At 36.4% G+C, this 14,168-nt stretch overlaps 1 protein-coding gene across 3 annotated transcripts in view; it reads right to left on the reverse strand.

The window, feature by feature from the left end:
• Positions 1-14,168, reverse strand: part of PPM1A (protein phosphatase, Mg2+/Mn2+ dependent 1A) — a 46,631-nt gene that overhangs the window by 13,083 nt on the left and 19,380 nt on the right. For 2 of the 3 annotated variants that reach the window (XM_043918993.1, XM_043918994.1), the window contains 2 exons: positions 3,001-3,854; positions 702-819 (listed from right to left, as the gene is read on the reverse strand). In XM_043918993.1, coding sequence (XP_043774928.1) covers positions 702-819; positions 3,001-3,834 — 952 coding nt within the window. In that variant the 5' untranslated portion in view covers positions 3,835-3,854. Of the gene's footprint in view, positions 1-701; positions 820-3,000; positions 3,855-7,160; positions 7,218-14,168 lie in introns of those variants that run through there. The other variant, XM_043918992.1, reaches the window with a different exon arrangement.

Raw genomic sequence — 14,168 nt, forward strand, 5'->3', positions numbered from 1 at the left:
TAAAGGCATCACACCTGAGAGTTACAAATGCCTTTCTAATTGTCTCAAAGTAATCTGCAGAATTATGATAAATACACTTCCGTAATTTCCAACTTAATTTCTTGATTTTATTCAGCATTTACATTTCTGCCAGGTAGAGACCTAGTATGTCTTCTATTCAGGTTTATGTTGTCTAGGTGAGGCAGTTTATGGCTTAGGCAAGAAGCTTTGAAATAGTTTAAACTAAATTTTTAAAAGCTGTGGCACATGAAAGGTATTAATAACCAGGCTATGATCTTCAAGTTCTTATTTTAAAAGTCCCAAAGATGTTAAATTCATAAACACAGCTTTACACAAAAGATGGCATTCAAATTATCACCATCATAAATAATCTATTTATAATAAACCATAAATCAGACTTTCCTGGCATAAAATTATTCACGCCAGTGAATTAATCAAGAATTTGAAAGCATACAAACATTTTACCAAGTATCCTGAACAGAATGTACTGGGCCATACTTGTTATTTCTAATATAACTGTAATAGGACAGTAACAAATACCTCAACAGCTACTACAGAAATGCTCTTTCCCACTTCTGTACACTAAACACCAAATGTCGAAGCCATGTATGTAAAGATCTAAAAGTTAACATGTTATAAAAGTTTGATTATGCTGAGGTTTTTCTTTAATAGAGCTACTTATTTTTTGTTAAATGATCCACCTTCTACTCTGCTTTCCAGGTATTTGTCCAACTCTTCCTCCTTCTTCACTGCTTCTGGCGATACTTTGGGTGCATTTGGAAAACAGATCAATATCACACTCATGTTGTCTCGACTTCCCTGGGAAGAAAAAAGTTTGAGAAAACATTTTGTTTCCTTTTTGTAAACGTTTCCTTGAGAACGTTTACAGCCATGTCAATTATACTTGTTCTAGTGAGAATATATATTGTTTATAAGGAGAGAAAAATATATATGCACATGTGGAAGGGCATCCCCCAAATACATATATAGTACCTATGGTATATAGAATAACCAATACTCCAAAAGACAGGAAAGAAACACTACAGGTTAAATTCTACTGCAACAATAATTTTTTAAAGTTCTATAAAATAAATATTTCTGAACATTTACTGGTGGCCTACTTAACATGAAGTGATACCTAACACAAATACACATACACACATACATTGAATTCAACAAGGTAGAAAATTCTAGTGATATTCTTTACAACATGATTTCATCTGTAGTTACACATATACCTGACAAATTTACATTTAAAATAAATTGTGGGACTAATTGATTTGCTTCATAATAAGTAGAAATATGGAATTAGAAATAAAACTACATATATAAAGTTAATAAACCAACTTTTAATTTTCATAATTTTTAAAAAAGGCTTAACTTTTAGGAAGTACATTCATTTAAAGACAACTACATATTCAAAATACTATAATTACAATACTTGAATCAATTTTGGCCTCCCCACAAATCACTTCCTTTTCCTATTATTAATAATAACTGGGAGTTACCTTCTATAGAGCATAATGCAGAATAAAGTACAATCTGAGTCATAATTTACTAATATCTGAATCTGATAAGTCTCTTAAGAAAACAGCTTTTAATTTAGTTAACAAAGTATTTAATTCTCAAGTGCTAAAGGATAAACCTAACAAATGAATGCCACTTTGTCCCTTTTTTATACTAAAAGGGACAAAGAACATAAGCATCATTGTTTTGTTCCTCCTAAATTCAAATAATAGTGTGCACTATCAAGTTGTTGTTCTATTGATTTTTAACATATTTGTTAGATGTTACATAAACTTGATTTGTGTTGGATGTTACATAAACCTGATTTTTAATTAAGATTTTAAGTATAGCTGGCAGGTGTGCATATAAAACTACAAACAGTATTCTATTGACTTACTATTTCTGCGTTTTAAAGGAAAATCAAACATATAGCCTCTGAAGTTTTATAAAGTCAGAACTTTTTAAACAAACAAAAGAAAACCCACAAAGAATTAGTAAGCATTATTGACAAAATAAACAGTGTGGTAGAAAGAACACCGCACCCAAGTCAAGGGCTCGGCTTCTGGTGTTAGCGCTGCAACTAAGGAAGTAAATTGTGTAACATTTTAAACTTCTCTTAAAAAGGGAGCACCATGTATCAACTACACAGTTTGCTAAACTAGGTACTTCATATGTATACATTAGCTCATTAATTTCATTCCCCAGTCTTATGAGCTCGATATTATTTTCTCCATTCAAATAGCTGAGACAGGTTGAACAGTTTGTTCAAGACTGTACAGTACAAAAGTAACAGAGGTAAGATTTGATTCCACCTCTGACTCTTAAGTCCGCAGAACATTCTGTTGCTCATCTACACAATCCCATTTGATTATCCAGACAATCCCATAAGACAGGGTAATAATATCGCTCTCTTGAACAATTAAAGAAACTGATTTTCCAGATAGTTTAAAGAGCTTACCTGAAGTCATACACAGTCTCATACCAAGTGCTTCTGACTCCATGTCCAAGGCTATTTCTATTATGTAACACCAAATCATCACTAAATCCTCTTTTGGTGCTACAGATTCATTAGACCAGTCTCAAAGTATTTCCATAAATATACTGAGATATCACATGGTAAAATAAAATATTAAAATTCTAAAATGCCTTTCATTTATAGACAATGAGGCTTAACTCTCTCCATTCCCCTTTTGAAAACATTCACTTTAATACAGTCTTTTCACCTTTGATAATACTGCATAATATCAAAAAACTCAAGTAATTATGGTTACTAGAAAAGACTAAACATCCAGATTATAACTCTTGCATTTATGGTAACTGGACAATTTATTTCTAAGAAGTACTCCTATATTATTTTCATAATTGATGAAAAGTATTCAGCAACTGTACCAAAAACTTATTTCCAAACTATAGGCTCTAAGATGATTTTATACTAGAGTAGTAATTAAGATGACATAAAATCATTTCATCTTAAAAAAAAAAAAGTTTAGCTACCTTATACAAACAGGTGTCGACTACTTCATTGCAAACTTTCTCAAGGTCATCAGTGACTTCAAGTCTGGATCTTACAAAATCACAGAGCTCTTCATTTCCCATGACATCCCAAATACCATCACATGCAAGAATAATGAACTGATCATCTTCTTCAGATCTTTCAATATCATGGACTTCAGGCTCTGGTGAAACAAGCTGCTCTGTAGGACCTTTTCCATGGACACATTTGTAATCAAAGTCCCCAAGGGCCCTCGACACAGCCAGAGAGCCATTCACACGCTGAATCATTACAGAACCACCTGCATTCTGAATTCGTTCTTTTTCCAGCGGATTACTTGGTTTGTGATCTTGTGTGAAGAAGTAAACTTTCCTGTTCCTACAAAGTAAACCTCTTGAGTCTCCACAGTTAATGAAGTAAGTATGTTGAGGAGAAATTAAGACACCCACAGCTGTTGACCCACTTCTATCAACACCATGTTTCTTCTCTGACATAACTCTCATATGTTCATCAATCTCCAGGAAACCTGTTCTGATTCCATTCTTTACATTTTCCACAGAAGGTGCTCCTGCAGACCCTTTAAAATCCTGGTTATTGGTGATGTGATCTAACAAATGCTCACAGCAGTATTTGGCAACCTGAGAACCAGCATGCCCATCATACACAGCAAAGAATGACCATGTTTCAAGTCCACTTGGCAAACCGATCACAGCAGTATGTGCATCCTCCATTTCAACTCGCCAGCCTTGCATGCTGCTTAGCCCATATCGCAACCCATTACCCTGCCCCTGGGCATTATGTTTTTCCATCTTTGGTTTGTCTAAAAATGCTCCCATTATGTCTTGATTCTCTAGGTCTGCAAAGGAAGAGAAACAAAAAAGTTAATAACTATCTTATAAACAAACTATCAATACATATCCAACAACCTTTCTTTAAGAGTAAAGGAAATACAAAGAAAGCTTAAATATCTTAGTTGAGTATTCAGGATTTTCCAAAGTTTGGTTTCAAATATCTAGTTTTATTCCTACTACACGAACCCTCTGAAAAAGTTAAAAAAAAATCTACTTACAATGATCTAAATTTGCATGCTCCTTCTCTTAAGCCTTTCCTCATGTCAGTGCCCTTAACTGGGATTTCCTGCCTTTCCTCCTTCCTTATATAAGTAAGTATACCCGTCCTTTAAATTCTAGCTCAAATTTCTATGTTTTCCATAGGTTTTTCAGTCTTTGATAAGCCAATAAGTTATTAAATTACTCTAAGTGGTTCAGCCTCAATTTTCAAGCTGCAAAGCAATTATATACACATATAACAAAATTTACCTACTGTAACCTAACCTAGTGGTAATAACACATATCATTATGATAGCACTTTATAATCACTCGGTATAAACAGTAAAGGAGATCAAAAGGTCTAGGACAGTGTTGTGGACAAGTCTGAAAGTTTGGCTAACCTTTCTCAATAATCAAAAGCTAAAACGCCTGGCTGGGAATGGGCTTACAAGGCAGGAAGACAGTGTTCAGGATTCAGGTTGGCCTTTACTTGAGTAATAGCCTAGGAATGTAGAGACTTGGGGTCCAAGTCATCAAATGAGTCAACAACTGAATGCAATCTGAAAGGAGGACAGAATGAGATTTAATGAAGGTGAAGAGAGATGGGTGGAGTGGGGAAAGTACCTAGGTAAATTAGGATGAACTTAGGAAATTGGGAATTTGTGATGCTATGATGCTAAGCTCTGAAAAGAAGCTGGGAAGAGAAAGAGGAAGAAGAAAAACAATTTGGGAAAATTTCCCGGCAACCTCTCCCTCCTTCTTTATCCTACTAAGGCCAAACCAATACACAGCAGAGAAGTCTGGCTGATTGGTATGATAAAATGATTTCCAGCCTACTTGTCCACTTCCATTGCAGTTCCACTAATGGAAGTTAAATAACAAAAACTAGTCTTTATTCCTTTCTTAAGGTGATATTCATCAAATCGATACACAATATGGCAAGGGTGAGTGTTTTAATGGGACAAAAGATACAACAGTAATGACATCTTAATAGCAGACAATGTGTAAGATGAACTCTAAATCATTCTAAGTTTTGCAAGCATTACTTCAATTTATTCTCAAAAAAACTCTGAGGCAGGTTATAATATTATGTTCAATTTATATTAAGTTGATGAAAAAGTAACTGTGATTTCGAACTTTGAATTTTAAAGCATTGTAACCAGGCTCAAACACATCTTTATTAACCAAAATAGGAACCATTACAATCAACACATTTTTGCCAACAAGAAATAAGTTTGTTTAATCCTGCAGTGCAAAAATCCATGCTTGGGGGCTTCCCTGGTGGCTCAGTGGTAAAGAATCAGCCTGCCAATGCAGGAGACATGAGTTCAATCCCTGATCCAGTAAGATCCCACATGCCTCAGAGCAACTAAGCCCACGCACCACAACTACTGAGCTTGGGCTTGAGCCCAGAAACTGCAACTACTGAGCCCACGTGACCCAACTACTGAAGCCTGTGCTCCACAACAAGAGAAACCACCACAGTGAGAAGACCCCGCTCTAGGCAACTAGAGAAAAGCCCACACATCCAAGAAGACCCAGGACAGTCAAAAATAAATAAATAATAAAAAAATCCATGCTTGGGGATTCAGTCAACTCTAGGAAAGCATTTTCTGCCTCCTGCTGATTGTGGAAGCTATTTTCCCTGCAAAAAGTTGTCAAGATGCTTGAAGAAGTGGTGGCTGGTGAGCCGTCAACTGAATGTGGTGGATGAGGCCCAACTTTATTCAACTTCTGAAGTATTGGTTCTGTGATGTGCAGTCAGGCATTGTGGAGAAGATTGGGCCCTTTCTGTTGACCAGTGCCAGCCAGCTGCAGGCACTGCAGTTTTTGGTGCATCTCACAGATCTGCTGAGCATACTTCTCAGATGTACTGATTTTACCAGGATTCAGAAAGCTGCAGTGGATCAGATGGGCAGCAGACCACCAAACAGTGACCATGACCTTTTTTTGGTGCAAGTTTAGCTTTGGGAAGTGCTTTGGAGCATCTTCTTGGTCCAACCACTGAGCTGGTCATCACTGGTTGTCATATAAAATCCACTTTTCATTGTATGTCACAATCCAGTGGAGAAATGGTTCACTGTTGTTGCACAGAATAAGAGAAGAGAACACTTCAAAATGATTTTGGTTTTCAGTCAGCTCGTAAGGTACCCACTTACTGAGCTTTTTTACTGTTCCAATTTGCTTCAAATGCTGAATGACTACAGAATGGTCAGAGTTGGGTTCTTGGGCAACTTCTCATGTGTTTTAAGAGGATCGCTTTGACAATGGCTCTCCATCGGTCACTGTCACTGTCACGCCACTACCATCCTCCTCTTTAAGGTTCTGTCTCCTTAGCAAAACTTCTTGAACCACCACTGTATGTTTTGTCAGCAGCTCCTGAACCAAATGAGTTGTTGTAAGCTGTCTCCACTGGTTTATGACCCATTTGAACTCCAATTAAAAAACTGCTTGAATTTGCTTTTTGTTTAACATCATTTCTATAGTCCAAAATAAACAGCAAGTAGTAAGTCATTAGCAAAAAAACAAAGTGAGAAATGTGCATTAAAACAATGTGTAACATAACTACATTTATTTAAGAATGTATTTCAATATACAATGGCAAAGTTCAACAAAGCAAAATTGCAGTTACTTTTGCACCAACCTAATAGATGAACTTTACTGAGACTAAAAAACTTGGCCAATGTCACTCATCAGAAAAATTTAGGGGAATTAGGACTCAAATTCAAGTCTGCCTCACTCTAAAGCACCATTTACTACTAAGGCAATGGTCTCAGTCATGGCTGTACAAAAGAACTTATCTGTGGACTTTTTGAAAAAATCAAAATTAAAAAAAAATTAGAATTTCCACAGTAGGATTGCAACCTAGGCATCTGTGTACCACTGGTAAAGATTAGAGATGGAAAGCCTAGATAGGAAGATAGAAGATGATAGAGCTGTAGTGAGGTTAAGTCATCTGCTGAAGGTCAACAGCAAGTTGCCTCATCTCTGTACCTCAATTCCTTTTGCGAGGCTAAAGGGGAGGTGGGAAGGGTTACAGCCAGCCCTCCATATCTTCGGGTTTCACATCCATGAATATGAAGGGCTCACCATATTCACTGTACTACACTTACAGAAGGGACCTGAGCATCCACACATCTGGTATCCACGGGGGCTCCTGGAATCACTCCCTGCAAATAATGTTGGACAACTGTATTCTTAAGACACTTGATATCACTAATCTAGCATTCTTTTTTCATCTGTACAGTGGGCATATTAACACTTACCTCTGAACGCTGCTGCAAAAGTTTAAATGAGGTAATGGCTGCAAAGTAGTTACACTGAGCATAACAAAAATGAGGAACTCTGCAAATGGAAACTATTTAATTATTACTACATTCTCACATACACAGCCAATCTAGATTCTGTTATTACCTAATAGGGACCTTAAACTTTTATAGAAAATTCCAGTAGTTAATTTTCTAAATATACACATGAAACTACCAAATAATTCTTTGAAACTTTTGAAAAAATATATATTAGGAATATAAAAATGTAACAGACCAAGTCAATCATATGACAAAATTTTAGGTCCAGCTCTACTGTAAATGCAAAAATACAGCCAAAATAATAATTATTAATAATAATTAACAAATTAATAATTATTAACCAATTAATAATTTTGTCTGGAGTTTCACATACTTAAAAATAGCCATTTAGAAATCTTACCTCGTTGAATTCTGAATAATTTGCAGAAGCCTGGTGAAGCAGTTATATAAAAATAATACTTATCAGAAATTATATATAAGTAAGTAACTTCATAACTGTTATAGTACTTTGTATCAAAATGTTCACATCGGCTAATAACGCTAGTGTTGTGATGCAACCTAGCATGTGCTCAGAGCTGACTAAATAAAATTAGTAGGCTAAAATGTAGGCTTTAAAAAGACAACATAAAAGGCAGATAGGCATGGAAGATAGTCACCAAAGAAAGCAGAAACTTCTTTTAGTGTCATTTTTTCCCGTGCCTACTCTATATAATTTGTTTTCTAAATTTCTAAACTACCAAGGGTAAATGACCAAAAAAAGAGGAGAGAAGAGGTAAAGAAGAAGAGAAAATAAAGGAAGAAAAGCAAGAAATCTCAACTTTTATTTTTGGGACTAACAGCAAATAATAGTGCACTAATCGCAGTTTCTCGCAATGCCAATCTCAAATACTCAAACTAAATAAAATATATTAATAAGCAAAGAACAATAAGAAGACATATTTTTAAAGATTCAGAAGTTAAAGGTGGGAATGGGCAGAAGGGGAGGATGGTGAACTCAGTATCAATTAGCTCCAAACTAGAAAACACCCATCAATTTATGAGATGACACTGAATGAGTAAAACAATTGCAGGCTGTCAACCAAAGCAAAAAGAAACAAACCACTCTGAAAGTAGGTTCATGGAAATGACAAACAATTACTGAACTAAAATTTTCAATAGAGACAATGAATAGCTAGATACCACAGTTAAAACAATAAACAGAAAACCAATAAATGAGATCACTTCAAGAAATTCTTTTAGAACTCAGAAGTTCTTCCCTCATCTTGATTCCAAACATACAAACCCACCCAGGTATGTACCCATCCTACCCTCAGACCTTTCTCTTATATTAGAGTACTCCATCTTCTCACTTGAGTTAAATCCTTCTATTATAGTTTTGGAGATGAGGCTTCAAAGGACTCTTACATGACTTGCATATCTTCCCAGGAACCCAACATTGTTATTCTCTTTGACCCCTTTTATTCCTCTATATTCAACCTCTCCCTTTCTACTGCAGTACAACTTCTAAAGACACTCAAATGTTATCCATTAAAAGTAAGTATTTAGGTGACTCACTCCTTTTAGCTACCTCCTGCTTCTTTCTCTACAGTTGAAACTCTTTTTAAAAAAAGTGTTGACACTCCAAACTGTTGTCTGGCCATTCCATCAAAACAAGTTTCTCCAAACTTAATCCAATGGACATCTGGCTGGCTGCTTACAGCAGCAATCAACACAACAGTCCCTCTTCAAACATTGTTCCCACTGGCTTTTCAAGATGCTACACACTTCGAGCTTTCCTCCTACTCCTAGCTTTTCCATCCATGTCTCCTTTGCAAGCCCATGTTCATCTCTCACGCCATTAAATATAAGCATTCAAGGCTTAGATCTGGGTTCTCTTCTCACTCTATGCTGGCTCCCGAGGTACCTTCATGCATCTTTTTTTCTTTCACAGCTTTTGCCAGTGAATGTCACCATCATTCACAAAATGAATAGAAACCAAGGACATACCTTTGACATCTCTTTCTACTTCATCTCCCATCAGTTCATCATCAAGTTCCATGGATTGTACTACTTATATTATTTTAAATATATTTTAGATATATTATTTACATATATTTTCAAATCTGCCCAGTTTTTTCTCTAACACTGGAATCTTCAAGCTATCATTATCTCTCAATGCATTTTTCTTCAAGGTAGTGTGTGCTCAGTTGTGTCTGACTCTTTGTGACCCCATGGACTGTAGCCTGCCAGGCTCCACTGTCCATGGAATTTTCCAGGCAAGAATACTGGAGTGGGTTGCCATTTCCTCCTCCAGGGGATCTTCCCAATCCAGGGACTGAACCTGGGTCTCCTGCACTGCAGGCAGATTCTTTACCATCTGAGCCACCACAAAAGTCCAACATATTGTTATAGGTCAATTGTATTTTAAACAAAACAACACAAAATAAAATAAGACAAAATATCCCAAAACCAAAAAACAAGCTCATAAAAAAAGATATTTGTAGTTAGTAGGAGTGGTAAGAAAGGGAACTGGATGAAGGCAGTCAAACGATACAATCTTAACAGTTACAAGATAAATAAGTACTAGGGATGTAAGGTACAACATGATTAATATAATGAATGTTGCTGTGTTTTATGCATATGTGTGTGTGTGTGTGTGTGTGTGTGTGTGTGGTTAAGATAGTAAATCCTAAAAGTTCTTATCACAAAAATTTTTTTTTCTTTTTTGAATCCAGCAAGGAGATCCAACCAGTCCATCCTAAAGGAAATCAGCCCTGAATATTCACTGAAAGGACTGATACTGAAGCTGAAACTCCAATACTTTGGCCACCTGATGCGAAGAAGTGACTCACTGGAAAAGACGGTGATGCTGGGAAAGATTGAAGGTGGGAGGAGAAGGGGATGGCAGAGGGTGAGATGGTTGGATGGCATCACCAACTCAATGGACATGAGTTTGAGTAAACTCCAGGAGTTGGTGATGGACAGGGAGGCCTGGCATGCTGCAGTTCATGGGGTTGCAAAGAGTCCGCTATGGCTGAGCGACTGAACTGAACTGAGATGACAGATGTTCAGCTAAACATGATCACTGTGGTAATCATTTCATGATGTATGTAGGTCAAATCATTTTGTTGTACACCTTAAACTTACATGGTACTGTATGTCAATTAAGTATAAGTGGAAGAAAAAGATAGTACAAGTTTCACCATATCATTCTGTATTAAAAGTTATTCAATGACTATCCTCTCTTTAGGGGGGATAATGAACTGCTTACTATGGCTCACATGAAATCTCTGAGTGGTCAGGAGCTCATCAACCTTTTCCAGACTTACCTTGCTTCATAATACTCCCCACTCCATAACCACTCCACTACAACAACATTCTCTACTCCAGCCATATGGCTTTCTTAAAGTACCTGGCACTTTTCACTGTTCCTTCCTCCAAAATAACATAAACAAATGCCACTCTCTCTACTTAAAAAGCCAATCCTTCCCTCATACTCATTTTTATATCTTAACTCAAGTATTAGGTCTTCGGAAGAGACTCCTTCAAATACCCTGGATCAGCTCCTTCAGCATGGAGCACACAGCAGACCTTCAATAAACACAATAAAAGAACTCCAAAGAAAAAAGCAGATGCAAATAATAAGTTTGCAAGTAGAAAGAGTACACCCAAGGAATAAATATAAACATAAAAAGTAAGACTTTCTGATGGAAAAATAGAGAGGCTACCTACTGTTTTGTTGTATTAAAGTCAAGTAATATGTTATCATTTGTTCCTTTTTCTTTTTAGTCCCCAGGGTGAGGTGTGTAGGAGGGTGTTAGGAAAGCTGTTAAGCCTTGTTTTTCAATATATAATCCAATAAATGCTTGAGTTTTAATGTTTCAAGTGTGGTTGAATATAATACATAGTTTTGGTTTAAGCATATAGTATTTTTGATAAATTTTCTGTCATTATCTGGCATAAAAATATTTATAGCACATAAATATGTGTAAATTATCATTTTAAACACCACCTTCACGAATTAAAAAAAGATGCTCATCCTCTTGTTTTATTCCTTATGCTTGCCTTTGTCTGATATTAAAATCTCAACCTTGACTTCTTTTTTATTTGTTCAGTATATTTTGCCTGCCACAAAGCTCTGTGTACTGGGGCATCTCCAGTGAGTTTCTTGCTTTGGTTAACCTCCTGATAGCATTAACTTGTCTTTAAACAGATATTATAGGAATGGTACATGTATAATTCCCCTTTTTAGTGCTAGTATATTTGGTAATATCTTTCAATTATCTTCATAATAAATGCCAACTTTGCAGGATCTAGATTTCTTCATCCTCAGCATTTACAGGTATTACCTTCATTATTGCCTATCATCTGACATTGCAAAGAAGTTTGAGGCCAGCTGCATTTATTTTTGGCATGTTTTGTCTAAATTTTCATTTTCTTTTTTAAAAAATATTTTAACTTCATTGGAGGATAGTTGATTCACAGCTTCTCTGGAGGCTCAAACAGTAAAGAATTCACCTGCAATGTGAAAGGCCTGGATTTGATCCTGGGTCAGGAAGATCACTGAGAAGGGAATGGCCGCCCACTCCAATATTCTTGCCTGGAGAATCCCACGGACAGACTAGCCTGGTGGGCTACAGTCCATGGGGTCACCAAGAGGCAGACCTGACTGAGTGACCGACACACACACGGCTGATTGACAATGCTGTGTCAGCTTCAGGTGTACAGCCAAGCGATTCAGTTAGACATATTACATGTATATTGACTCTTTTTGAGATTCTCTTCTCATACAGGTTATCACAGAATATCAAGTAGAGTTCCCTATGACATACAATAGGTCCTTGTTGGTTATCCATCTCACATATAGCAGAGTGTGTGCACTGAAACTACTGAAGCGCCTAGAGCCGACGCCCTGCAACGAAAAGTCACCGCAATGAGAAGTCCATGCACTGCAAGTAGAGAGTAGCTTCTGCTCTCTGCAACCAGAGAAAAGGCTGCATGCTGCAACAAACCAAATATAAGTAAATAAAAATAGATAAAAATTTTTTAAAAAGGAAAAGAAACAAAGAACATGGGCAATGAAATTCATGAAATAATGTTAAGTGGCCAATAAATATATGCAGCAATGATAACTCTTAACTAGCCATTACAAATAAATTTGCTTTTCACACATTACTTTCATAAAGATCAAAAATTCATAACTATTGGCAAAGGAGTAAAAATATATACTTCTCATAGGTAGGAGAGCAAACTGGTACTTTTTTGAAAGATATGCACCATATACATTAATTTTAAATGATACTTCCATTAAGATCATTTTGTATATTCACCCTTTGAAGTGATCCTCTGTTCCAGTTGTGTTTTTAAATACATTGCTATAAAACAGAAAAGACACCAAGCCACCTGCTAAAGATAAACTCTTGCAATACAAAGCACCGGGTGAAGCTGAAACTGTGAGTCTCCCGGGCTCAGGTAACAGATGCACAGAAGGCGACATCCCATTAGGACAGTAATGGAAAACCACAAATGCCCCGTGCAAGGCTGGGGCAGAAACCAGGCTCACTGAAACAAATGCCTGCGTGGGGCAAGGCTGGGGCAGAAACCAGGCTCACTGAAACAAATGCCTGCGGTGGAGGGGCTCCTTGCCTATAAAAGGAGCAGGGAAAAGCTACTTACTAACCATTGGTGAGAAATTTAGTCTAAATGTAGTTAAATGCTCTTCCAACAGAAAAATAGACCTTCTTTTGGTTTGTGTTTCTTGGAGAGATAAGCCTGATCCTGATGTTATCAAGAATCAGGGGAACCAACCCTCTAATATAAGACATGGTTTCAGACTGGAACATGCAAAACACACTAGATAAGGGTGAAAAGAAAGAAAACAAACAAACAAAAAATTCCACTTAATATGAAACCGAAACACACCAGGACAAACACACCAGGACAACCGAACTAAGATGGACAGCAGACACACACCAACAATTGCAGGAATTCAACCCAGAAGAAAAAGTAGCAATCAGAAAATAACTTAAAATGTGCATGTTTAGTATCCTTCCAAAGCTAAAAAACAAACAAAAACAACAGACATGAAGGGGGAAAAAGGATAAAAAACAGCCAGAAACCAAACCAGAATAGGTGGTAGTGAGTGAGAGCAAGCGAGAACCTGAACATGAGAAAGCATTCACTGAGAAGTAAAAACAACCAAGGTCACATAAATCAGCTGAGCAAAGTCAAAGCGTAATTAGTAAATTGGAAAATGTACCTAGGAATTGCCTAGAACATAACACAGAAATTAAGGAGAATGAGGAAAAAGCAGTATGTAAAGATATAAAGGCTAAGAAATTTTCTAGAACTGAAGAAAGATGAGTCTTCAGATCAACAATTTATTTAAAAGAATGCCTACAGATAACACAACATACACACACCTAGGCATATCATGGGAATGTGTTCAGAACATCAAGTACGGTAAAACAAACAAATACTAACATCTACATCATACTTGAAATATGCAGGGCTCTAACTGCTTTCTATTAACGTAATCATCATGACAGTCCCTATGATATATACTACTTCATTACTTCTGTTGAGAACTTGCCCAAGGTCACCAAGTAAATAGTGGTGACAGAATATGGAAAAGGAGTATTTTTTTAAAATACCAGAGGAAAAAATTACATACAAAGGCATAACAATTAGGTAGAGACCGGACTTTCAGACTTCCAAGTTTGCCAAGTTTCATAATACAATGAAATAATATCTTGAGGGTGCTGATAGGAGGGGGAAAAAACTATTAATCAAGAATTTTTATTTGGAAAAAAAAAGAACTGTGTAAAATATACT

This window comes from Cervus elaphus, chromosome 12 (genome assembly GCF_910594005.1).
Source record: "Cervus elaphus chromosome 12, mCerEla1.1, whole genome shotgun sequence".
Classification (NCBI taxonomy): domain Eukaryota; kingdom Metazoa; phylum Chordata; class Mammalia; order Artiodactyla; family Cervidae; genus Cervus; species Cervus elaphus.